Below are 24,709 nucleotides of genomic sequence, written 5' to 3' on the forward strand. Positions count from 1 at the left end.
AAATGGAAATGTTCAATTCAGTAGGTGAGCTCAATAACTGAATGGAGAAGACAGAGGAAAGAACCAGTGCACTTGAAGATAAGACAAAGCTACCCAATCTAAACCACACAGAGAAAATAAATTGAAAAAAAAAAAATAATGAACTGGTCCTTAGGAACCAGTGGAACTATAACAAAAGATACACATTTGTGGAATCAGAGTCCCAAAAGAAGAGAAAGAGGGTGGGGTGGAAAAAGTATTCAAAGAAATGATGGCTGAGATTTTCCAAATTTGTCAAAATACATAAACCTATAGATTCAAGAAGCTGGACAAGTCATAAACAGGACAGACCCAAAGAAATCACCCCAACATACATCATACTTAAACTTCTTAAAACTGGGGTGCCTAGGTGGCTCATTTGGTTAAGCATCTGCCTTCAGCTCAGGTTGTGATCCTGGGGTCCTGAGATTGAGCCCCAAATCAGGCTCCCTGCTTAGCAGGGAGTCTCCTTCTCCCTCTCCCTTTGCCACCCCCCCACAGACTCATGCTCACTTGTGCTCTCTCTCCCCCAAATAAATAAATAAAATCTTTTTAAAAATAAATAAACTTCTTGGGGTGCCTGGGTGGCGCAGTCGTTAAGCGTCTGCCTTCAGCCCAGGGCATGGTCGCGGGGTCCTGGGATCGAGTCCCACATCAGGCTCCTCTGCTGGGAGCCTGCTTCTTCCTCTCCCACTCCCCCTGCTTGTGTTCCTTCTCTCACTGACTGCCTCTCTCTCTGTCAAATAAATAAAATCTTTAAAAAATAAATAAATAAACAAACAAACTTCTTTTTTTTTTTTTTAAAGATTTTATTTATTTATTCCACAGAGATAGAAACAGCCAGCGAGAGAGGGAACACAAGCAGGGGGAGTGGGAGAGGAAGAAGAAGGCTCATAGCAGAAGAGCCTGATGTGGGGCTCGATCCCATAACGCCGGGATCACGCCCTGAGCCGAAGGCAGACGCTTAAGCGCTGTGCCACCCAGGCGCCCCAACAAACAAACTTCTTAAAACTAAAGACAAAAAAATCTTGAAGGCAATGACAGAGAAATAACACCTATAGGGGAAGATATTTTTGAATGACATCAGATTTCTCATGAGAAACCATGGAGGTAAAAAGAAAGTTGCCTATTTTCCAAGCACTCAAGGAAAAGAACTGTCAACCCCAAATTCTACATCTAGTGATATTATCCTTCAAGAATGAAGGGAAACTACAGAAAACTTGGAAGAACTAAGAATTTGTCACTACCAAACCAACCCTAAAAATTGCTAAAGAATGTTCTCAAAATATAAGGAAGATGATAAAAGATGAAAACTTAGAATATCAGGAAGAATTAAAGCACAATAGCAATAGTGAAAATGTTGGCAAATACCTTCCTTCTCTCAAGCTTTTAAAATTATGTTTGATAGTTGAAGCAAAAAATATAACATTGTCTGATGTGGTTCTCAGTGTATGTGTGAGAAACATTTAAGACAATTATAAATAGGGGAGGGTAAAAGGACTTAAAGGGAGGTAAGGTTTTTATACTTCATTTGAACTAGTAAAATATTAAAACCAGTAGACTGTGGTAAGTAATGTATGTATAATGTAATATCTGGAGCGACTACCAAAAAAATTTATACAAAGAGACACACTCGAAAACACTATAGTTAAATCAAAATGGAATTTTTTTTTTTTAAAGTAGGCTCCATGCCCAGCATGGAGCCCAACGCAGGGCTCAAACTCACAACCCTGAGATCAAGTCCTGAGCTGAGATCAAGAGTTGAATGCTTTTTAAAAAAATTTTTTAAAGATGTTATTTATTTATGTATTTATTTATTTGTCAAAAGACAGAGCACAAGTAAGGGGAGCAGCAGGCAGAGGGGAAGCAGGCTCCCTGCTGAGCAAGGAGCCCAAAGTGGGACTGGATCCCAGGACCCTGGGATCATGACCTGAGCCAAAGGCAGACCTTAACCGACTGAGCCACCGCGGTGTCCCAAGAGTCAAATGCTTAACCAACTGAGCCACCCAGGTGCCCCACCAAAATGGAATTCTTAAAATCAATTAACTCACAGAAAGGCAAGAAAAAGAAAAAGAAATGGAAAAGAGGAGGAATAAACAAAAAAGAAAATGGCAGATTTAAGCCCCAACATACGGTGATTACATTAAATATAAATTCTCTAAATATAGTATAAAAGACAGAGATTAGGAGAGTAAATTAATAATCAAAAGATCAATAACCCAGTTTTTTTAAATGGGCAAAGAAGTTGTATGGTGACAGATGGTAGCTACATTTGTGGTGAGCATAACTTAATGTACAGAGTTGTCAAATCACTATGTTGCACACCTGAAACTAATGTAACATTGTGTGTTACCTTTACTTCAATAAAAAAAATTGCTAAGAGGATAATAAAATGTATATGCAGAATTTAAAAGTACTGGAAGAACTAGGGTTTTAACTTTGTAACTGTAATGTATCAAACGTTAATTTTAGAAACTAAACTTTTTTTAAAGATTTTTTTTTTTTAATTTTTAAGTAATCTCCACACCCAGCATGGGGCTTAACTCATAACCCCAAGATCAAGGGTGACATGCTCACTGGCTGAGCAAGCTAGGCACCTCTAGAAACTAATTAAACTTCTGGGTAATCTCTTCTGTGCAAAAATTAACTAGTTAATTAATAATTAAAAAATAAAATGGGCAAGGGATGTGAGTAGACATTTCTCCAAAGAGGATATACAAATTTACACGAATAGATATATGAAGAAAATTAGTCATTAGGGAAATGCAATAATGAAATGCTGATTAACATCCATTAGAATGGCTAGAATTAAAAAGGCAGACAACAGTAAGTTTTGACAAGGGTGTGGAGAAATTGGAACTCTCATACATTGCCAGTAGGAATGTAAAATTGTGAAGCCACTTTGGAAAATAGTCTGGGCAGTTCCTCAAAATATTAAACATAGAGTTAATATATGACCCAGCAGGGGTGCCTGGGTGGCAAAGCGGTTAAGCGTCTGCCTTCGGCTCAGGGCGTGATCCCGGCGTTACGGGATCGAGCCCCACATCAGGCTCCTCTGCTATGAGCCTGCTTCTTCCTCTCCCACTCCCCCTGCTTGTGTTCCCTCTCTCACTGGCTGTCTCTCTCTCTCTGTCAAATAAATAAATAAAATCTTAAAAAAAAAATATGACCCAGCAGTTCCACCCGAGTATTAAAAACATGCATCTACACAAAACTTGCACATGAATATTCATAGAAGCATTACTTATAATAACTAAAAGTAGAAACAACTCAAATAAGTACATTAACTGATGCATGTATAAACAAAATATGTCGTATCCTTACAATGGGAATATTATTTGGCAGTAAAAAAGGAATGAAGTCTGATAATAATGCCACAACAGAGATGAGCCTTTAAAACATTGTTTTAAGTGAGGGAATCCCACTGCAAAAGACCACATATTATATGATCATATTCATGTGAAATATGCAAATAGGCAAATCCATAGAGACAGGGCATAGAGTAGTGGTTGCCTATGGCTGACACAGGTGAAGTGGAGAAATGGGGAGTGACTGGTAATAGACACGAGCCTTTTGGGGAGGTGACAAATAAATGTGCTCAGATTGCAATGGTCTGTGGATATACTAAAGTCCACTGAATTACATTCTTTAAGAGGGTGATTTTTATTGTGTGTGAATTATATTGTAATAAAGCTTTTTATAGAAGAAACCACAGGGGAAAAAGTCAATTGTATTTTTATATGCTAACCATGAACAATTGGATATTGAAATTAAAAAAAGACTGTATCATTAATAATATAAAAATATGAACTACTTATGGATAAACTTACAAAGGATGTGAAAGATCTGTATACTGAAAACTATAAAATACTCCTGAGAAAAATTAAAGAAAACCTTATAAATGGAAAGATACACCTCCTTTATGGTTAAAAGATTCAATATTGTTAAGGTGTCAATTCTCCCCAATCTTATCTATAGATTCAGTGCAACACCAATCAAAATCGTCAAAACAACTTGGAAAAAACAATGTTGGAAGGCTAATACTACATAATCCCAATAGTTATTATAAAGCTACAGTAATCAAAACAGTTTGGTTTTAACATAAAGCTAGGAACATATATATCAAAGGAATAGAAGAGAGTCCCAAAACAACCCCACACATGTATGGACAACTATTTTTAACAAAGGCATAAAAGCAATTTAGTGAAGAGAGGATAGACTTTTCAACAAGTGGTACTTGAACAACTGGACTTCCATATGCAAAAAAATAAACAAACTTGGATCCGTATCTCACACCACATGCAGCAATTAACTCTAAGTGAATCATAGACCTAAATGTGAAACCTTAATTAAAAAACTTCTAAAAGAAAATGGAAGAAACCCTTATGACCTTGACTTAGGCAATAAAAGCACAATCCAGGGGCGCCTGGGTGGTTCAGTTGGTTAAGCATCTGCCTTCAGCTCAGGTTGTGATACCAGGGTCCTGGGATGGAGCCCCGCATCGGGCTGCTTGCTCGGCAGGGAGCCTGCTTCTCCCTCTATGCCACTCCCCCTGCTTGTGGGCTCTCTCTCTCTCTCTCATAAATAGATGGGTAGAATCTTTTAAAAAAGATTTGAACAGGCACTTCATCAAAGAAGATATCCAGATGGTAAGTAAGAACATGAAAAGATGCTCAACATCATGCAAATTAATGATGCAAATTAAAAATGGAGCAGGAAACTACTACACAACTATTAGAATAGCTGACATTAAAGAGACTGACCATATCAAATATTGGCAAGGATGTATTGTGCTTTCTTCTTGGTGGTAGGAGATACAAGATGCAATAATTTGTCTTTCATTCTGGAGGTGATGTCCCAGACTACTAGACTCCTAAAAATTGTACTGAATGTGATGGACCCCTGAATCTTCATAGGATTCATCTCCCAGCCATTGTAGCACATGAGTCTCACCAAGGACTTTACAAAGCTATCCATTTATTGCTTCTTTTGTTCAATTAGCATGATGTCATCAATATGGTGGACCAATGCGATATTCTGACAGATGTCCAGATTGTTTAGATCTCTCCATTTTATAATTTGACAGAAGTCAGGAGAGTTAAGACAGCTTTGGGCCAAACTATAAATGTATACTGTTGTCCATTCCAAATGAATGTGAACTGTTTTTGAAATTAGAGATTGTTAGTATTTATAAATGCTACCTTTTAACACTATTGTAATACAGCTTTTGTCTGTTTAGTTCACATTATGTAACTCTAGCATATGACTGACATAATTCAACCAAGTGCCCCATACGGTAGAGAAAATTTTGTGTCCTTTTATCCCTCTGATACTCTAATTTCTGCCTCCCTAGACAGTACTCATAACTATTTGTATCTCAGAAAGAAAAATGGTATGTATACTCTAAGGAAAGTGATGTCTGACACTTTTTTTTAAATTGAGAAATTGATTTGTCTGATAAATGTGCTCAGATCTTACTGGAAAAGGCTAATTTTTATTGAGTTACACAAAGGGTACCTTTTTCTAAAATTATCTAACCCAAGCTATTTCGCCCTTACCATGAGAAACCCAAGCAAATTAAAATGAATCCCAAGCTTGGAGCAATAAATTAGTAGATTTCTGCTTCTCTCTGTGAACATCTTTTATTTTTATTTTTTGGTTTCCCAGGTATAGTACCTGCTAGTAGAACTTTTCTAAAATGGTGTTCTCTCACAGCAATTTATTGAAGGCTTTCTATATGCCAACTCCTGTGGGTAGAAATAGAGGATATGGAGATAAATGAGATCATCTCTGCCTTTGGGAAGCTCTCAGACTAACCTGGAAACACTTCTAAACAGTTAACACTTCCAGGCAGTGAACATTAGCCCCAGTGAGTTTGTGAATAACTTTAGACCATAGCTGAAGCCAAGAAGGTTGTTCTCTCATTTTCTACAGGGAACCAAAGCAATAGTCAGCTTTATATGCTGAGTTAGGAGCACCTGAATGTCTCAACATGGACTTTCAACAATGGAGCAGCAGGTAGCCCAGGCAGGGGCTGAGATGCAATATTGCCTAAAATCATTCTTAAACACATGCTCGTGCGAGAATGTCTGGCTTACCTGGCATATCTGGCCCCCTAGGATTTGTACTATGATGTAATATTACAGCCATCAGGAAAGAGCCTCCCACTCCCTTGGAATACATTTTTCACGGCTTTTTCATTTAATTCTTTACAAATCCATAAAGAATGAGGACTCCAATGGCAGTTCAGAGTTGAGCCCCTTATTGCAGTGAGGGCTGATTTTTTCCCTCAAAGGACACTTAACAACTCTTGGTCAGTGGATTATCACAGCTGAATCCTGTCAAAGTATAATTTTCAAAAAATTGAAAACATCAGGACACCTGGGTGGCTCAGTCAGTTAAGTGGCTGCCTTGGGCTCAGGTCATGATCTCAGGGTCCTGGGATCCTTTGGGCTCCCTCTGCCACTCCCCCTGCTTGTGCTCTCTCTCTCTCTCTCTCTCTCTCTCTCTGACAAATAAATAAAAATCTTTAAAAAAATAAATATTAAAAAAAATTGAAAACATGACTTTTACAAATATAAGGGAACTAGTAAGATGTTAAATCTGGTACAAAGAGCATGTTGAGGAACTGGGTATTCACAGACATTTATAAAGGAATATTGGGAGAGAGAAAAAAGGAACGTTAGAATTAAAATGTTGGATAAGATATAAAACTGGTTCATGCTGAGCAGAGCAATCAAACCATAACCTTTGGGGTTATCTTTTCCACTGGATAATATTTAGCATATAACTTTAGAGTAATTAATAGTAAATAACAAAGGCACATTCCTTTAAGATAGGTAATTAAATAACTCTTGGGTGAAACCACCTTCCCCCTTAATTCTCTAATTCCCAGTATGACATTGAAAGTACATGTCAACTACCTTTGTGCCTTTTTTCCAAGTAAATTTTCTTAACATCTTCATATATCTTCAGCCAGGTATCTGAGCCCTCTCTCAGCCACCCATCCATCCCAGCATGCCTTTATAAGTCCATCTTCCCTCTACACCTTTCCCATACTCACCTTCATCAGAACTACTGCCCACCCTCCTACCAAAGACCCTGTGGTTCATTGTCAGAGGTCAAGGTACCACTTATCCTTCAAGGGCAATGCAGCTGGCACCACTCCCCACACCGCCTCAGAATCAGTGCAGGAATGAATTGACTCCCCCTTGACACTATTCTAAATTACTTAGTACTGATCTTTCTTGGCTGGTATAAAATAAAGAAAAAAGGTTTCATGGGATTTCACTATTTGCTTGGAACCTCTCTAGAGACAGCCTGATTAAAAAAAAAAAACAACTAAGCCTTCAACTATTAGGCATTTGGTCCTATTAAATTGGCTTTGACAGCTTAGGCACACCTGCACAAAAGCTTTCAAATGAAATGTGCATTTTGTTGCATGAGCCTAATTTAGAACTGACCCAAGGGGATATTTTGTACATTGGTGGGAAATTTATAATATCATGTTGAAACTTAACATGACTAAATTTAGCTTTAACAATTTTGATGAAAAAAAAATCACAAAAAAAATCACAAAACCTTGGAAACTGGACCACAAAAAGAAGAATATAGACTGTTAACTCTGGCAGTCGATAACGGGACAATCGCATATCCACATGCAAAAGAATGAATCTGGACTACCTCACAAAATCAACTCAAAAGAACAAAAACTGTAAAACTCTTAGAAGAAAGCGTAGGGGTAAATCTTCATGACTATGGATGTGGCATTGGTTTCTTAGATATGATACCAAAAGCACAAGTAACAAAAGAAAAAGCAGGTGACTTGGACTTCATCCAAATCAAAAACTTTGGTGCTTTAAAGGACACCATGAAGAAAGGGAGCCCACGTATGGGAGAAAATATTTGCAAATTATATATCTGACAAGGAACGTGTATCAGACTAAAGAACTCTTACAACTCAATAATAAAAAGTTAAATAATCCATTAAAAATGGACAAAGGATGAGGTAGATATTTCTCCAAAGACATACAAATGGCCAATAAGCACATGAAAAGATGCTCAACATCATTAGTCATTGAGATGCAAACCAAAACCGCAATGAGATCGCGCTTCACACCCACTAGGCTGGCTATAATAAAAAAGACGGATAATAACAAGTGTTTAACGTGGAGAAATTGGAACCCTTAAACACTGCTGGGAGAAGATAAAATGGTATAGCCACTTTGAAAAACAGTCTGGCAACTACTCAAAATGTTAAACACAGAGCTACAATAGGACCCAGCAATTCCACTCCTAGGAATATACCCAAAAGAAATGAAAACATATGTCTACACAAAATCTTGTACTTGGTTCATAACAGCACTATTCATAATAGCCCCAAAATGTAAACAATCCAGATATCCATCAGCTGATGAGTGGATAAACAATTGTGGTACATCCATACAATGGACTATAATTCAATATAAGAAGAAATGAAATACTGACACATGGTACAACATAGATTAACCTTGAAGACATAATGCTAAGTGAAAGAATCATATATTATGTGATTCCATTTATTTGAAATGTCCCAAACAGGTAAATCTATAGACAGAATATAGATTGGTGGTTGTCTATGGCTGGGAAGGTGGCACGAAGAAATGAGGAGTGGCTGCTAAAGGGTACAAGGTTTTTTAAGGGGTGACAGAGTGTTCTAAAATTAGATTGTGGGGATGATTGTACAATGCTTAGTATACTAAAAATGGAGTTGATAGTTGTGACAGAGAGTTACAGTCCCCAAAGCCTAACATACTTACTGTCTAGCCCTTTACAGAAAAAAAATCTCTCCCTTACAGTAAGTTTTAGATTGGAAAGCTTGGGTCCTCCAACTTTGTTCTTCTTTTTGCAGTTGTTTTGGCTATCCTGGGTTCTTTGCATTTCCATTATAAATTTTAGGATCGGCTTGTCAATTTTTGCAAAAAAACAAAAGCAAAATCCTGCTGGATTTTGATAGTAGTTGTGTTAAATTTGCAGATCAAATTAGGAGATCATTTTTAAAAATTAATCTCAAATTATCTCAGATTTAACTAGTGAGAGCCTCTTTTACTGTCTTCTATGTCCTTTTGACAAAAACTATCATTCTTTGAGCGCTTCCTTGTTGTCCAGCATAAATTATTTCAAGCTCATCTCATAATTTTTCTTGTCACAGCCAAGGAATTCTGGTTCTTTTCATGGAGGATGGTATTTAGAAGCCAATATCTTGGTACTTGGTATTAGATCTGGTACATTGCTGTTGGAGGTGTTACTGCTCCAAGACCCTCTCAGTGCCCAGACCTAGGGAATATTTACATGTGAATACATACATACATACATACTATATTAGTCTATATTATTTAGATGTATGTATGGTAGGATTGGATTTTCCACCACCTCCATGACTAGCAGAGCCAGCCTGTCTTCTTTCCTCATATACTCATTGGAAACCCAAGAGGTCAAGGAACACTCCCAAGATCATGCTATTAGTGATGGACACAGGCCTGGCTGAACACAGACCTCTCTACCCTCTGACGGGTTTACTTGTTTCCCGTGATTCTGCAGCAAGCACGGCCTGACTCCCAGTAGGAGGATATCTTAGCTTGGGTTCCCTTGAAACAGACTCTGAGCTGCAGAGGATTTGTTCAGCAAACTTGTACAGCCAGTTAGTTAGAGAATGTACTCAGTAGACGTAACTGTAAGGGATGAGGGAGGCAGACCTGAGCAAAGGGAGAAGCTGACCCCCAGTGAAGTTGTAGATGGGGTCTCGGATAATCCTGCAAGCAGATCTGGAGCTGGGGAAGTCTCTCAGAGTTGACTCAAATTGGGAGATGAGGAGTAGGCTCTTAAATTCTTCACATGCACCAGCCGTTGGCTATGAGCCTGGAAGGCGGCACAGCCCGCATGGGCAGGTCCCTATAGCGGAGGGCGGTTTCTGGTGAGGAGTGTAGCTATGAACCATCAGCCACTATTATTTCCAGCCGTGGAGGAGTGGGTACATCAGCTCCGAAGAGGGAATGGAATAGAACACCCCCCCGAATCCACTAGAGACACTGTGGCAGTGGGTCAGACAAGCACTCAGCATTGCACAGAGGGTAGAGCTCAAAGAGCAGAATTGGAAGAGGCCAGAGCAGCTGGCATTTTGCCTCTGGAGACAGACTGGGCACAAAGAGTCCTCACGGTGTGAGGAGGCTCTAAGAGAACTTTCATCTCTGGCCTGTGTGTTCAGGGACTGGATGGTCTAAGTAAAAAAAAAAAAAAAAAATTCACAGGGTCTCTGAGTAGCTTCTTTCTAGTCCATCAACTGCAAGTGGCAGTTGTGATTTAGTATTCAGTGTTGCCTTCCTCCTTTCATAATTGAACAGAAGACAGTTCATACACTGGCCTCATAAAAAAACGCATAAAAATCATCAGAAAAATTCTGATTCTTACAATGGGAGTCTTAGTCTGAGACTGTTATGACCCTTGCATCCTACCAGCCATGTCATGATAGCCTAAAATTGTCCTGATGCTGCCCTGTGGTCAGCTCAGCCCACAGGGAAAGCCTAGGAGGAGGTACTTTTCTGCTCCAGTCCAGAGACTTTGATGTCTGGGCCTGTGGGATTTGTGCCTGTTCTCCCCATCCTACTCTTAGCCCCCCGCCTGCAAAGCCCAGTCACCACCACGCTTCCAGCATGATTCCTGAGTGCTGCTCAGGCTTTCTAAATGGGTGCTCTAGAGAACCCAGGACTAGCTGCCTACTCCGGGATTTCTCACCCAAACCCAGAACTCTTGGGTCCTTAATGCACATTGTCCTCTCAAGCTCAACCCTGAGAAAAGTGTTGAAGTATAGTCTCACCTCAGACTTATTTTCTTCCTTTTCCTCTCTTCCAAAAAATCATAAGAAAGTAAAAGTCACCCATTACCCCACCCCACAGAAGTAGCTACTAATGATATTTGCATAATATTTTTATTTGTATGTGCATGTGTATTTGAAATGGAACACATTATATATGTTTTTAATATTTTCATTCAATAGCATATTTGTTTATCTTATTTTTAATGGCTGTGTACTCTTCCACAGTATAAACGTACAACTCATTTAATCAATTCGCTCTTCATTTTGGGTGCTAACAATTGTTCACTCTTAACAAAGGTACATATCTTTGCAGGTAAATCTCTGTTCATAGCCATGATGTTTTCCTTAGTAAATTCCTAGAATTAGAATTTCTGAGTCAAGGGATAAATGAAAGTGATGCATGCTCATCATAAAAATCTAGACAAAACAGTACTTTATATTGCTAACAGGTGTATATCCTTCCAGGCCCTTTTCCCTGTTTGTTCATTCACATGTGTGCACATACAGACCCCCATTTATAGAAGGTAAAATGGTTTCATACTATGCCTTTTATTCCACAGCTTGCTCTTTCAAAAAACTACAACACATCGTGAACATCCTCTTAGTTGGTAACTGTAATTTTACCTCGCTTTATGTAAGCTGCAAAGTATTCCAGAATAAAAGTGTACTATTTTTCATGAACCTTTCCCATATGGACAGGCACTTAGTTGTCCATAGTTTCTCTCTCATGGGAATCATGTGGCAGTAAATATTCTTGTCTGTATAAATGTGGACAGTTGTATGAGTCGTTTGGTAGGATAAATTTCTAGAAGTGGATTGCTGGGTCAAAGGGTGTTAGGAATGTACTGAAGTTCAGTCTCAGCCTTGGCATTCTACCAAGATCTGATATTTGAGTTTGGCTTTACCCAAATAGCACAATGCCTACCTCATAATCACTTCTGACCTCCCTGACCTTGTCACCAGTGAATACCTGGTAGCCCTGGACGTCAGCAAGTCCATCTAGTCAGCCAAGCTCCTTCTTCATGTGATAACTGTGGTAGGTAGAATAATGCCCCTCTCCCCAAAGATGTCCGTGTCCTAAGTCCTAATCCCTGGAACCTGTGAAGATGTTAGATTCCATGGCAAAGGTGAATTAAGGTTGCAGATAGAACCAAGTTTGCTAACCAGTTGGTTTTAAAATAAAGAAATTATCCTAGATTATCCAGATGGGGACATTGTAATAAGAATGGTCCCTGAAAGTGGAAGAAGAAAAGGATAGTCAGAAGGAGACATGACTGTGGAAGAATTGTCAGAGAGATGGCTTTGGAGATGGAAGGGGGGGGGGTGGCTGTGAAAATGAATGAAGTGTAAACTTCCTTTAGAATGGAGTCTGGAGGCCAGTAGGGGGAGCCTTCATGAGGAGTCACTCCTCAGTTGCAGACCCAACAGGAAGAGATGCACCTACTACTTTACTACCGCAGCAGGAGGAAGAAAGGCTTTCCTCCTCTCCTGGCAACAGCCCAGCCAATGAGAGAGTGTCACAGCCCAGCCAATGAGAAGCCACTTTACTTTGGACTCCTAGTTTAGTCCAGTGGATTTTCTGTTTCTAACAGCTTTCCCAACTTTTCCCTTTCCTCTATCTATAAAAGAGGGTTCCCCTCCTTTGTTCTGCAGGGCTGGCCTAGGGTTTTGCCCGCAGCCTGCCTCTGCCAGATTGACATTTTCTGCTCTTCTTAAACTCATTTTTACCAGTAAAATAACTGGCAGTTTTATTTTTAAGGTTAACAGGGCCATGAGCCAAGGAATGTAGGCTCCCTGTAGAATCTGGAAAAGGCAAGGAAATGGATTCTTCCCTACTATCACCTTGATTTTAGCCCCCTGTCAGACTTCAAATGTAAAATAATAAATTTGTATTGTTTCAAGCTACTAAATTTGTGGTAATTTATAACAGCAGCAATAGAAAACTAATAGTCACAAGAGATTTCCGAGTCTAACAACAGAGTGAACCTGGCTAAGTAAGTATTTATGGGATGGACAATCATGGTAAAGACCATGAGTGTTTTTGGAGTCGTGCAGAGTTTTGTTCCCGCCCTTTAGATATTTATTGACAGTCCCTTCAGTGCATCAGGCTGTTAACGGAATTCCTGGTCAAAGGCAGAGAGTGGGCTGGTTTCACCGTTTTTCTTCAGGCAAAGACATTACCTGACCTGTGAGAGATTTGGGAACTGCCTTGTCATGCTTATACAAGTTGCTCAAACAAGACGAAATGGTGGCCATTAGGTGTTAAGTACAACAAGAAGACTTGTCACTATTTTTTAATAATAATACCAGCATAAGACTTATAGCAACCAATGGCTGCTTACAACAAAAGTAGTTTGCAGGAACCTGATAAAGAGAACTAAAACCAACTTAATTTCCTGTCTCTGGGTTAAAAAATACCAGGCATACTTTCCTGTCCTTGTATTAAATAATATTGGGGACAAGCAAAAATAGCTTAGCTCTTTGCTCCAAGAAATATTTGATCCCAGAAAACTAGGAGTAACAAAAAGAGCTTACTTACTGAAACTAGCATTTTACTCATTAAGACTTACTGAAAGATTGTTGCCTCACCGGGTATTGTATGGAAGTGTTGAATCACTAAATTCTACACCTAAAACTTATATATTACACTCTATGTTAATTAACTGGAATTTAAATTAAAAAAAAAAAAAGATTGTTGCCCCAACGTGCCTACCAAGGCAAAGTTGTTGTTATAAACTCTGCCTAATCGCAATCCGTTTCCTGCTTTGCAAGACCCTCCTTAAAATCACCCAGTTTAGGCCCTAACACCCTATAAATATCCTCTTCTGAACTTCCCCTTCTGAGAAATTATTAGGACTTTCTCAAGTTGGCATCCTTACTGCAGCAAGTTTAATAAATTTAGCTCTACTTGATAAATAGCTTTTCAGGCAGTCTTTTGGAGAGTCTGCGCTCAAGAGAAGTAACCTTGAGAGTGCTAGGATGTCTCCTGTGAAGTCTGCTGTGGAGATTCTCCAAATTCCCACTCCAGGGAAGATGCTAAAATTGTTGTGTATGCAATGGCAGCTGAGTACACACGGATACTCAAGGACAATTTTGTTACCTTAAAAACGACTCACACTGCTCCACAGCCACAGTTCAAGGTCCAAGGTCAAAGGATGGTATAATGGGAAACTATTAGAAATTTTAAAAACGTACGTGGAAGTACCAGTGTTGCACCTAATACGTGACCTCTCCAAGTAAAGCACAGCTCGGCAGTTGCGTGTTTGCTTCAAAGAAATTGGATCCTCACCCTAACCTCAAGTTCCAGGAATTATAGAGGAGATAAATCTTTATCCAAATACTACCAGAGAGGAGGAAATTTTGGTAACTTGAGGACATCACCATCAGCTGAACTCTTTACTACAGAACCTATGGAAATAAGTCTGGCTTTTCCACTCACCTTTGCTGAAAGCTGTGAAAAAAACAAAATTCGGCTGAGTAAATTGGAGTATCTCATTGGCTTTATTCATTGATTCATGAATCAGGCAGCAGCATTCAGCAAGTAGAAAGGAACTCCAAGGGGCGCCTGGGTGGCACAGCGGTTAAGCATCTGCCCTCCGCTCAGGGCGTGATCCCGGCATTCGGGGATCGAGCCCCACATCAGGCTCTTCCGCTATGAGCCTGCTTCTTCCTCTCCCACTCCCCCTGCTTGTGTTCCCTCTCTCACTGGCTGTCTCTATCTCTGTCTGATAAATAAATAAAATCTTAAAAAAAAAGAAAAAGAAAAAAGAAAGGAACTCCAAGGAGCTATGCAAAATGGAAGGCTTTTGTTGACAGAGGGGCTGGAAAAGAAGTTTATAACAAAGAGTGGATTGTCTCTGACAAGGTTTCTTTTGGTGGGGGGGCCATCTCTCGTGCAGATGACCTCACTGGTGCTGACCAGGTAATCCCAGATGGACTGGTTAAAGGTCGCATTCTGGGAGTGGCTGAAACTGCAATTCAGTCTTGGTTTGCTGTTGGAGGCAAGTGACTCCGTTTGGGTATCTGTTGTTCCTTTTTGAACAACGTGAATATCTTTTTAGTATCTCGGAAGTACACGTAGCAATTGAGCAGCCAAAGGTGCTTGGAAATTATGGTGCCCGTAAGTATTAAAAATGTTAAATTTTTAAAACTTGGCTACTAAAATAAAAGTTATAAATATCATATATTATAATTAAAGTAATTATACAATTAAGTTATATAATATATAACCACATGTCATGTATTATATCTTATAATATATGCATTATAATAAATATAATATGTAATTATAATAAATTATAATTATTTTAAAATAAAATAATAATTGACATTTGCATTTGAGAAAAATGTGTTTGTACTATAACTCTGGTAGACACAATTAAGTTTTAAGGTTTGTCAAATTTTTATCTAAAATGTAGGTACTAATGTATACATATATTGGTACATACTGTATCAATATGTATATTTTAAGGCTCTGGAGATACACTGCCTAATAGTCCTCCAGAAAACATGAGCCAATTGATTCTCCAACACTGATGAAGAATGCCCATTTATCTGTTGGTAGAGGAGAATTTTTCAAAGAAGTTGTAATCATGATTATGATACAGCTATAAAATGAACATGTGCCAAAGATTTTTTAATTCATTAATTAATGAGGACACCACTCACATTACAGCTAGTTCAAAGGAGAATATAATCCATCCTCCTCTCCAACCATTTGTCCATACTTCCATCTATCCACCCATCCTTCCATTCTACCCATCCATTCGCTACCCCAGTGGTTCTTAACCCAGGGTGATTCTGTTGCTAGAGAACATGTGGAGATGTCTGCAGACATTTCTGACTGTATAACTGGAGGGATGCTTCTGGCGTCTTGTGAGTACAGGCCAGAGATGCTGGTAAACATCCTACGACCCACAGGCTCACTCCCAGTAAGTAATTATCTGACCTGAGATGTCAGTAGTGCCAAGGTTGAGAATCCCTGATCTATCCCCATCCACCCACCCACCCCTTCATACACCTGTCCAGTCAAGCACACCCATCTGTTTAAATGTTTATGGAGCACCTGCAACAACGTCTCTCAATCTTGACTGCAAATCAGAATCACCTGTGCAGCATATGAAACATACAAGTGCCAAGGTATTACCTTTGAGTATTCGGATTTTTATAATCAGAAACTATGGAAGTTTGTGAATTGAAAGTTAATCAGCAGAGAAGCTTCTGTGCTTGTTTCTAAGACAATATATGATATTAAATAATAGCTAATTAAGGTTAATCAACAATTTATCACCATATTAGGTAAACAAGAACGTACCAGAGGTGAAAAATAAATGTCCAGGTCTCCTACCAGGGTGGTCTCAACTCAATCTACACATTAGAATCACTGGGGAGGTTTTAAAGAATACTGATGCCCTGATCCCAGAAGCTCTGATTTAATGGGTCTAGGATGCAGCCTAGGCCTCAGTATTTGATAGAAGCACCCTAGGTGATTATAATATGCAGCCAGGGATAAGAACAGCTGTGTCAGAACTCAAAAAAATGCACTTCTCTTTTTCTTTATTGGCTAATTTTTGTTTTTGCATGTACATAACACTTTTTTCTTTTTCAGTTTAGAGTCCAATCTTAAAATAATGTTTAATGTAATAATCTGCATCTTTTTTGCCCTTGGATTCTTGGTTTGTTTTATTGGGGGGGGGATTGACCTAGAATCACAGGCCTCCAGGATCACAGGATTGCCAACCATCAAGGGAAGGGCTCATAATCCATCTTCTGCCTCTGGAGCTTTTCAAGACAGTGGCACTGGCAGAAGACCACGAGGCTTGTTACAGGAGCTAATTATACATCTTGACTAATATTAGCATATTCAAACAGATGGTAACAAAATTTAGAAGAAAAGACTTAAAGGAATGGAAACACCTAAATACCATTAGATGGTCCTCTCACTAACATCCAGTCATCCATCCATGCTTCACGAGATCCTGGGTTCTTGTCCGGTTTGAATAAATTCACGTTTCAGGTCCAAAAGCTTTCTTAGACTTGAACACCGCTGCCACCACCGCCACCGCCACCACCACCACCACCCACGTTTTCCTATACCTCTGGGACTTTTTAATGCTCTTACTAGGTGTCAAAACTCCCACTCTTTTCTGAGGCTCTAACCCCAACAGAAGGGATTCTTACCTAATATAGCTTCCTGCCATTCTGAGGGAACAGGAATAATAACAGATATTAATGGAAGGCTTTAGACATTGTAATGTCTTCATAGACATTATCTCCTGTGATCCTTTTAGCATCCCTGAACCGGAGAGGGTAGTGATAGCTGCTGCGTCCATTTTACAGATGCAGAGATTGAGACTCAGAGAAGGAAGAGCACCCAAGGTCCTGGACCCTGAGTGGCGGCATCTGGACTTAGGAGTTCTCACATCCTGTGTTCCTTTCTCATATACCTGGCCCCATATGGCTGTGTTCTCTATCCTTCCAGCCTCTCTGGGAGCCTTCCAGGCCCCTCCTTCAGCTTTCCCATCTTCTGCAGAAGGCCAGGGCACAGCCCCATAACAAATCATCCCCAAGTTTAAGAATAGCACTTGTCTGCTCCACACACGCAAAACCCCAGCCTCATTAATGCCTTTTACAGCTTTTCAGGACAGAGAAGATTCTCCTTCAAGCGACTTGTAACAGGAAAATCCCACCTGCGTTCAGAAATTCATTTCTTTCTTTTCTTTCTTTCTTTTTTTTTTTTTTTTTAGAAATCCATTTCTTAACAAGCCACTTGGTCATCAAATCACACAATCATGGCCAGCCTCCAGGTAAACCCGTTCCCTACATTTAAGACATGTACCCATTTGTGGATATATTCCTGCAAATGGAGTGCCTCTCCCTTTATTGTTAAAGCTGAGCTGCTCGTTAGAAAGACTGTTTTTCTTATTAAAATATTTTCTAAATTTGATATTTTTGTTAATAAAAGCAATTAATATTTAATAAATTAAAAATTCAAAAGGGGAAAAAAATCTAGTTTCATCCAGAAACAACCATTGACCTTTTGACATTTTAGTCTTTTTTATTCAAATATAAATGTATCTATGTATATGATATGCTTTTCAATTGATACTTTAAATAACTTTCCACAGCTGCTTTTATAGAATCACAAGATTTAGATTTAGAAGGAACCTAGAGGCCTCCAAGTCCTTATTTCCTGGTTTGAGGATTTCTTTCACACGGACCTTGACTGGGGCTGCCCAGACACTGCCTGCATCCTCCAGGGACTGGGGGCCCAATTTGCGCCAAGACCATCCATTCCAGGTTTGGAAAACTCGCCTGTTTTTTTTCCTCCTGAAAGGACAGAAAATCTGTCCTCCCCCCCACTTTGGACTTCACTTTTCAGATTAAATGTCTCTAATTTCTGTGACTATTCCTTGCTTAACAGTTTTTTCAGCCTCTCATGATGCTGGTCGCCCTCCCCTGGGGAGTCTGTCCAGCAAAAACGCTACCTCCAGCCCCCACCCTGAAGTTCCAAAGCAGCCTGGCAGATGTGGTCTACAGTGGGACTACTACTTCCCTGACCCAAGACACTTGACCTCCAGTAACACCGCCCAGGATGACACTGGGGATATTTTTAGCAGCTACTTCTCTGTACTTGAGCTTTTGGTCTTTAAAAGCCATCACAGTCAGGATTAATTAGAGAAAGATAATGCCAATCTGAATGCTGCCTTTTCAAATTCAAAATCCATTTTGGGGACTGGAAAGGAAGCCTAACATTGGGGGTGTATGTATGTTTACCATCTATCATACATAATGCTGGGCACTTTATTATTGTTAATGTTGTGGTAGTTTCAGTTGGTTGAGGCCCTGCTGTGCACTAGACATACACAGTCCCAGGGTTATTAATCATTGTTTTACACATGAAAAAAGGCTGGGAAATTGGACAACTTGCCCAAGGTCCCACGCCAGAACGATATGGAGTCCCAATTTAAACTCGTATGTCTTGGCCCAAAGCCTGTGCTCTACCACTATAATGTATTGCCTCTGGAAAATGCAGCTGGCTAGCAAGAGTCAAGTCCAAAGTGAGACTTCCCAGGCCCAGCTGGGGGTGGTGGTGGCAAGTGGATTGGAATCTCCATATGATGCCAGAGGAAACAGCAACGGAGGTATCTGAACCCTGCAGATTAAAGATCACGGAGGTCAGGAAGGACTACCCAGAGTTCTTTGTTCTATTTTGACTCTCTAGACTTCAGAAAGAATGCTTGGGTGCTATATTGATCCCATCTTTCCTTTTCATTATACTGTTATATATGATTAAAAATTACATCATTAACTCCTTTAAGTATTCTGTGATATTTCACTGATAATTCCACTAAATGTAGCAACACTTTTTTTTTTCCCCTTTGGTTCCATTCATCTGTGTGTGAATTTGTACTTTTCTTGGGAAGTCCCAGGAAATAGTGGAGAACATGCCTCAGAGATGTTGCATGCAAGGAAGAGGTTAGGGTACTGTTCCACCAACTCATCGGTTGAGGGTTGCTCCTCAGTGTGTTAATCCCTGGCATTCGGGCCCCCTTTGCAGGAAATAGGTCCCACGGTTGAGAAAGCCTTTATGCAGAAAGTCACAGATGCTTTCAGTAGGAACCCACTAGCAGGAATGGCAAGTGCAAGGGTCTAGGATGCAGGCATGACAGTATCTGCTACAGGTGACATTTAAGCAGACTTGAAGGAAGTCAGACTGAGCCGTGTGGACATCTGGGAGAAGATTTCAGGCAGAAGAAACAGCCGGTACGAGGGTCCTGAGGCAGGAGCTGCCTGGCATGTCTGAGGAACAGGGAGGAGATCCACATGGCTGGGGCACTGAGCAAGGGGGCAGAAGAGAAAAGAGAGTAAAGTCACAGGAGGCAAGATCATGAAGGGCCTTCGAGTTGTTTTAAGGAATTGGGTTTCACTCTGAGAGAAAGAGGAACCATTTGAAGTCTGCAAAGATGTGTGATGTGGTCAAACTTATATTTCAAAAGGATCAACCAGGCAGCTGTTTGGGAAATGGACTATAGAAGAGCAGGGTAGGAAGCGAGGACACAGGAAGTTGCTGCAATATCCAGGCAAGACAGGACAGTGGCTTAGATCAGAGTCGGGGCAATCTAAGTGGGGAGGAGTGGTCAGATTTTTAATGCAGTAGGAAGGTAAAGTCCATTGAACTTCTTGACAGATTTGATGTGGGGTGAGAGAGGAAAAGAGGAGTTTAGTATAAAACTAAGGATTTAGCCTGAGTGATTGGGCTGAGATAAGGGAAATTGTGGGTGGGGCATATTTGGTGGACAATTAGGCATTTAGTTTTATTTTTTTTTTTAAAGATTTTATTTATTTATGTGACAGAGAGACAGCCAGTGAGAGAGGGAACACAGCAGGGGAGAGGGAGAGGAAGAAGCAGGATCCCAGCCGAGGAGCCCGATGTGGGACTCGATCCCGGAACGCCTGGATCACGCCCTGAGCGGAAGGCAGACGCTTAACGACTGCGCTACCCAGGTGCCCCTAGGCATTTAGTTTTAAATATGCTGATTTGTAGATGTCTTTTTTTAAGATTTTATTTATTTGAGACACGAGAGAGAGAGAATGAGAGCACAAGCAGGGAGGAGGGTCAGGGAGAGGGAGAAGCAGACTCCCGGATGAGCAGGGAGCCAGTATGGGGCTCAATCCCAGGACCTTGAAATCATGACCAGAGCCAAAGGCAGACACTTAACCTACTGAGCCACCCAGGCACCCCTGATTTGTAGATGTCTTAACAGACATTCAAATGGAGATGCCAAGTTAGCTGTGGCTATACAGGTTTGGAGTTCAGAAGAGCAATCTAGGCTGCACGTGTAAGATTGAGAACTGGCATATGAATAGACGCTTAAAGCCAGGAGACTGGATGAGTGCACGACAGTGATCTCCCTGGGATCACCTCTGGATCTGTGATTACATGTATACTGGCGCTTCTCACTCTGTCTACCATATCTCTTAGCCACACTTTCAATTTTCTCTCTCGCCATCCCTCTATGCTCTATTCCAGGCAGCTTCAGATCTAACATCCAGGTCGTGGATTCTCTCTTTTGCTGTTTCTAGTTTGTCATTTTAACTTTTAGAACATTTTTTCATTCCTAGAAGTTCTGCTTTTTAAAATCTCTGATCGGGGTGCCTGGGTGGCTCAGTCCATTAAGCGTCTGCCTTCTGCTCAGGTCATGGGTCCTGGTACTGAGCCCTGCATCGGGCTCTCTGCTCAGCAGGGAGTCCACTTCTCCCTCTCCCTCTGTGATCTCCTTGTTCTTGCTCTCTCGAATAAAATCTTTAAAAAAAATTCTTTTTGAAGTCTGATTTATTTGGATAGCCTTTATCATATTGATTCCTAATTTCATCTTTATTTAAAACAATCTTTATTCAGTAATTTGTCTGATCATGCTCTCATTCTGCCTCCACTATGATAGGGTGTTTCCACATGGGCACACACATGCGTTTAATCTTTGGCGCTCATGTTTGCTGGGGTTTTGTGGGATGCTGTGTGGCTTGGTGAAGGGCAGGTGCAAATTTTTTTTTATTTGATTCTACTAGGTATTTCACCTAGGACTAATTTTTAGGCTAATTCCTCAGTCTAGTGGTTCCTGGACCACACAGTATAAATCTGAATCCCAAACCTGTGCCTGGTTGCAGATTCTCACAGGACCTGTTCCCCGTCATCCCTGGGAACTTTTTCCCCAAAAGTGGGATAACTTTTTCTAGCTTACCTCTTCCTCAAGGATGAAGCCTTCCAGGTGCCAGCTTTATGCTGAGGGTCCCACTTCCAACTTCCCATGGGGCATGGGCACAAGTCGTATTTCTCTGTGTGGACATTAACACCCATGGGCGGCAATCCACTCATACACCTTCCCCAGCAGCCACAGCCAGTTCACATGCTGACCACTCTGGGTTTTCAGTTCTGCAGCGCCTGGCAGTTCCCTTTCCTGCAAATTTAGCTTTGTATTTAAAAGAATTTCTAGGGGCATCTGGGCGGCTCAGTCAGTGAAGCGGCTGCCTTCGGCTCAGGTCATGATCCCGGGCTCCTGGGATCCAGCCCCGCATCGGGCTTCTTGCTCAGCGGGGCACCTGGTCCTCCCTCTCCCTCTTCCTCTGCCGCTCCCTGTGCTTGTGCTGTGTCAAATAAAATCTTTTAAAAATAATAAATAAAACATAAAAGAACTTCTGCTTGAGCCAGCATTTCTGTTTGTAGCAGGAGTGTTGTCAGGTTATCTGTCACGTGATGGAATTGGAAGTCCCCTCAGGGGTGATTTTGGTGGTCAGATTAGCTCAGCAGGAACTATTCTCTAGAACAACAGATCCATGTGAGTGGACATGATGCCCCCTAGCTCCCTGTCGCGTTGGAAGCACCTGCCCCCGTGAGGAGTTTGTGTGAGCGGTGATCTACTGAGCACCGTCCCGGTTTATTCCTGTGGCTCTGCCCACACTGATGACTTGTTTCATGTTGCAGCAAACAGGCCTACGTGGTAATGAAAGAGCTAAAGACGAATGTGCCCAACTGCATGACAGAGGCCCAGCTCGCCCTGGCCGGCAGGCCCCAAGACCGGCTGTCTAGGAATCCTTTGGAGCGATGTCCAGCATGGTCATGCCATTACGGCCTGTGGCAGGGAATGAAGGGAAGGGGGTTGGTACTGCCACAAACAGTTGCTTCCTGTGGCCCCAACAAGATGCTGTAACCTGTTTGCTATGTCCCATTTCCTGAGATGCCCCAAAGACCTGGGAACCCCAAACAAGTCCTGGTAAGAGGAGGGGCAGCCAAGAAAAAATCAGAACTCTCTGCTTAAGGCCTCCACTAGCTGGGAGGGTAGGCAGAGCCTGGGCAGACTTGTCTATTTGGCCACAATCAAAGGAAATGTGAGGACCGACCAAGAGGGCTGTGTGCACACCATTAGGGTTGGTCAGTGACAGTCCCCTTGTGTGTCATCCAGGGGGATGAAGTTGGGCACTTCAAAGCTGCTCTGCGAAGCCTCGGCGGAGTAGGAGTCTCTGAAAGCTCTTTTAGGATCGCTGTGTGTCCGTTATGAAAGAGAAAGGGGTGACTAGAAGAGGGCAGAGACCTCAAGGTTGCCTTTCTACTTTCTCTCTTCCACAAACCCCCATCCATCTGCTCACTGGTGGGCTGGAGTCAGAATCACGGGGTCTTTGGACCAATGCCATCCAGTTCAACCTTCTATCCGATGCATGTTCTGTGACCTCCTTGCCAGAGAGCCCCCTACTGTGGGGCCCTGGCTGCTACCTTCCCCGTAAGACTGCTCTCATTTTAAGCCTCTTCTTATTGTGAGATAAAAATCTGCCCTTCAGCCATTTCCACCTAGACCCATTCTTCTTCTGGTTGCTGAGGAAGGAGGGCCTCCTGCCGTCACTGGCTCAGGAACACAGAGAGGATGCCCTGAGAGGCCCTACAACCTGAAGCAGCTGTGAGAATGGGGCTGCTCAGGCCCAGTTCACCCCCAGGATGTCCATCCAGGGAAGGAAAGGGGCCGGCCAGTGGGACAAAGCCACGCCACAAGGAGCGTGGCTGAGCTACTTCTTCACCTCCTTACTGGAGACTCAGTTCTGACCCCACCTGTACACGGGGAAGACATCCTCCTGGACAGGAAATACAAAAGCAAGTTCTTCAGTGAGCATCAAAAGTCCAGACTAGAAGGTTATTTTATCCTGTCCCTGCACATAAGATAGTGAATTGAAACCAAAAGTGTTCTGGGAAGATGAGCAAGGGTGTCCCGCGAAGGATGTTGCTGTGGGGAGGCAGGCCGTCGTGAGTTCTCTGCGCTGGGCCCCAGCCTCGGAGCAGAGCGTTTGGAGCTCTGGGCTGGTGGTTTAGCGGCCCCACTAGAGCAGGCGGGAGTTCCTGGGAGTCTTGTCCTTTAAGGCACTGGCGAGGAGTCCCTACTTCCTGTGTCCCTGCCGAAGGCCCATCATGGTTTTCAAGTAATTGTGCTGGACACAGAAAAGAGGAAAAAACAGGAATTGATTAAGAAGTAAAGACTTAAGACTCAGAAGCCATGCCACTTGCATCCACCCCATCATTCTTCCTGCAAACATCACAGTTTGGGAGCAAGGATGCCCTCTGACCAGCCCCAATTCTATGAGAAATATTGTTCCATTCATCCCCTTTCATTCTTTTGTCCTAAAGAAAGTGTGTAAAACTGTTTTAAAATGGTGTGGCAGGCATGTGTTTTAAATTTTTTTAAAGATATTTATTTGAGAGAGAGAGGAGAGAGAGAATGAGTGGGGGCGGGGGGAGGGGCAGAGGGAGAAGCAGGCTCCCCCCTGAGCAGGGAGCCTGACATGGGGCTCAATCCCAGGACCCTGGCATCATGACCTGATCCAAAAGCAGACGCTTAACCGACTGAGCCACTCAGGTGCCCCCAAAAATGGAGTGGCAGGCAGGTGTAAAGGAACATATACGTTTCAAGGGCCCACTTGAAAATTTCTGGCAAGATTTAGGTTCAAAAAGAAAAGAAGAGGTTTCTATCTCCAGAGGCGTGGGCACACATGTACTCTGGGGGGCCCTCCTTCCACAAACCAACTAAATGTTCACAAATGCTTCCCTATCAATGCACTGCTGGGCTCGCAGAAAGCAGGTGGGGAAAGCACGCAGAAATAGAAACACTGGGCAGTAAGTAAGCGAATGCAAAACCCAACCAGAAATGTGGGTATGAATCCAGCCCCTCCACGGTGTGGGGAACTGAATGTTTTTATTGTGGTAAAATCCACACTACATAAAACTTACCATCCTAACTATTTTAAGTGTACAGCTCAGTGGTATTAAATACATTCCTAACATGCAACCACACCACCATC

At 41.6% G+C, this 24,709-nt stretch overlaps 1 protein-coding gene and 1 long non-coding RNA gene across 9 annotated transcripts in view; one reads left to right on the forward strand and one right to left on the reverse strand.

The window, feature by feature from the left end:
• LOC113256813 (uncharacterized) overlaps window positions 1–19,190 on the forward strand; it is a 37,335-nt gene extending 18,145 nt beyond the window's left edge. For all 6 annotated transcript variants that reach the window (XR_008959085.1, XR_006409780.3, XR_007191779.2 and 3 more), the window contains 3 exons: window positions 17,617–17,676; window positions 17,998–18,169; window positions 18,294–19,190. This is a non-coding gene — a long non-coding RNA (uncharacterized LOC113256813). The remainder of the gene's footprint in view (window positions 1–17,616; window positions 17,677–17,997; window positions 18,170–18,293) is intronic.
• Window positions 19,191–23,743: 4,553 nt separating this feature from the next.
• The window catches only part of KIF9 (kinesin family member 9), a 49,454-nt gene continuing 48,488 nt past the window's right edge, over window positions 23,744–24,709 (reverse strand). For 2 of the 3 annotated variants that reach the window (XM_057311693.1, XM_048227131.2), the window contains one exon: window positions 23,745–23,842. In XM_057311693.1, coding sequence (XP_057167676.1) covers window positions 23,792–23,842 — 51 coding nt within the window. In that variant the 3' untranslated portion in view covers window positions 23,745–23,791. Of the gene's footprint in view, window positions 23,843–24,709 lie in introns of all 3 variants that reach the window. The other variant, XM_057311694.1, reaches the window with a different exon arrangement.

This window comes from Ursus arctos, unplaced genomic scaffold (genome assembly GCF_023065955.2).
Source record: "Ursus arctos isolate Adak ecotype North America unplaced genomic scaffold, UrsArc2.0 scaffold_14, whole genome shotgun sequence".
Taxonomy (NCBI): Eukaryota; Metazoa; Chordata; class Mammalia; order Carnivora; family Ursidae; genus Ursus; species Ursus arctos.